This window comes from Fukomys damarensis, unplaced genomic scaffold, assembly GCF_012274545.1.
Source record: "Fukomys damarensis isolate Sample0158 unplaced genomic scaffold, DMR_v1.0_HiC HiC_scaffold_35, whole genome shotgun sequence".
NCBI classification, from domain to species: domain Eukaryota; kingdom Metazoa; phylum Chordata; class Mammalia; order Rodentia; family Bathyergidae; genus Fukomys; species Fukomys damarensis.
Genome location: NW_022900947.1, coordinates 32,563,004 through 32,565,620, shown reverse-complemented (window position 1 = coordinate 32,565,620; position 2,617 = coordinate 32,563,004). Strand labels below are relative to the sequence as shown.

The following is a 2,617-nucleotide window of genomic DNA, read 5'->3' as shown; positions in this document are numbered from 1 at the left end:
GGGGAGGGAGGGGAAGGGGGAAGGGGGAAGGGAAAGGAAGAACATAGCACATGTGAAAGAAGGCCCTGGATTTGATTTCTAGCGCCACCAAAAACAAAAAAGGTAGACTGAAGAAGCCTAGGCATCAGTCAAGGTATACACTTGTAATCCTAGCACTAGGGAGACTGAGACAAAAGGATTTCAGAAAGTTCAAAACCAACCTGGGCTACACAGTGAGACCTTATTTACAAAAAAAAAAAAAAAAAAGTCAGGACTGCCAGAGACACCAATAACAAGGTACCAAATTGGCATTAATTACAGTGTGTGAGTTATAAGTTACACGTTATTCTATGTTAATAAATCATTATGATGTGAGGCTTTTGGTCATGTGATATAGACAAGCACACATCTGAAGAATAAGAGCAAAACAACAAAAACTGTATTGTTTCAAACTGGCATTTACTTCATATTCTATGTTCCTATATGTCAATTCCTAGTTCTGTTTTATTTCCAACTTAAAAGAACAAAACTGAGACTAAAATTATCTATCATTTTAATGAATAAGTAATCCTTTAATAACATATTAACTACAAAAATAAGATATATATGCTCAATAAGAATATTTCAAATATAAAGTTCAATATAAAAACCAAAGCCTTATCTGAAAAAAGTATATGGGAGTTCAGATTTCTTTTAGCATGATTTCAGGTTCTTAGGTTGCCTTACGCCAGTAACCCAAAACTCAAAATCCAGATAAGCTCTTCTAGAGCTAAGAGAATTACATCTTCTTTTAAAAGATTAGGTTTTTTTTAAAAATAGTTATTTTTTCCTTCAAAATAGCTAGAAATCTATTCGCCTACCCTGCCCCAGATTAGTGATGATGATTATGATGATGGTAGCTGCTACCCAACATCCATTATTCTTAATTATGATCATCTGCTATCCTAAATATCTAGGATATCTGCTATCCAGAATAGCCATTATCCTAGAAAACAGGCCTTATTTTAGTATCATCTTACAAGGAAGACAACTAAGTTTCATGGAGGTCAACTACACAGGCCAAGGTCAGAAAGATACTCAGGAGCCACAAACTGCACCAGTTTTATATGACACCAAAGCCACAGTGCTTCTAGTTACATTGTTACTGTCTCCACAAAAAAGCTGTTTTGAGGATGAGAATCACAGCATGTTACAGAGCTGCAAACAGAAAGTGCTTCAGTATCCAATTATTCCTTAAAAAAATCAGACTACACACACACACACACACACACACACACACATGAGCCACAAACTGCACCAGTTTTATATGACACCAAAGCCACAGTGCTTCTAGTTACATTGTTACTGTCTCCACAAAAAAGCTGTTTTGAGGATGAGAATCACAGCATGTTACAGAGCTGCAAACAGAAAGTGCTTCAGTATCCAATTATTCCTTAAAAAAATCAGACTACACACACACACACACACACACACACACACATATATATCAGTAAGCTGTTTTGAGGATGAGAATCACAGCATGTTACAGAGCTGCAAACAGAAAGTGCTTCAGTATTCAATTATTCCTTAAAAAAATCAGACTACACACACACACACACACACACACACACACACATATATCAGGTTACTATTCTAAATATGATAGGATAATAAACACAAGGTACTGAGTTCGATCTCTGGTACCAACCCTCCCCCACAAAAAAAGATAAGGCAATAAATGGTTTTGCTTCTTTAGGCATTTAAAATAGTTACAAGCAAAATGCAAAATAAACTTCAGTAGAAAATTAGCTTATAATTCAAAATATTAATATAATAAAAAATAGAACAAAATATATTTACCCCTTACTTGGAGAGGATCCTGCTTTAGTGGAGCTTTGAGTTCTGCACCTATATTTTCTGCTGCAAAATTTATTAAAACAAATTTATATTAGAGTTGCTTTCATACTAACTCACAAGCTTAATATTAGCCAATTTTATCTATAAATGTATAAAAAAGAATATATTATAGTTCATATTGGATTTATCCTATGATTGTAAGAGTAATTAAATATTATAAGAGCAACTTATTCCCCTCACTAACAGATTAAAGGAGAAAAACTACAGCATCATTTCAGGAGCTATAAAGAAAAACCACTTAATAAAATACAACAGCCATGAAAATGTCAAACCCTTTTAAAAAATTAGGACACAAAGGAATTTCTTTAAAGGATAAAACAAATCTGTAATAAATATTGTATTCAAGTTTAGTGGACTGCTGCAAAAGAAAAAACAAAACAGAATACACAAAATTCTTCCACCTAAGACTGTCTTAGAAACACTACTCAGTGAAGAAAGGGTGACTAATAAATGGTTTGAGACAACTGTACAACCCTCCATCCACAATAAATAAATAGGGTTGTGGTTCTTATTGCTTAATCACAATAGATAAAATAAAATATAGATACAGATAAAAGGAAATAAAAAGAATCAAGATGTGATATGTACATGTACTAATTAACAATCCCCCATGATGTATGTATTCATTTGTATCACAAACGTATGCTAAAAGGGGGGAAAAAAACAACAAAAATAAAGAAACTCAACTCTACCTCCTAAAATAAATTTCCTCCTACAGTAAAAGAAATTTCAGATAAGATTA

At 33.2% G+C, this 2,617-nt stretch overlaps 1 protein-coding gene across 2 annotated transcripts in view; it reads right to left on the bottom strand.

Moving 5' to 3' along the window:
• The window catches only part of Slc30a9 (solute carrier family 30 member 9), a 73,144-nt gene that overhangs the window by 53,077 nt on the left and 17,450 nt on the right, over positions 1–2,617 (bottom strand). For both annotated transcript variants that reach the window (XM_010625159.3, XM_010625158.3), the window contains one exon: positions 1,819–1,878. In XM_010625159.3, the coding sequence (XP_010623461.1) occupies positions 1,819–1,878 (60 nt within the window). The remainder of the gene's footprint in view (positions 1–1,818; positions 1,879–2,617) is intronic.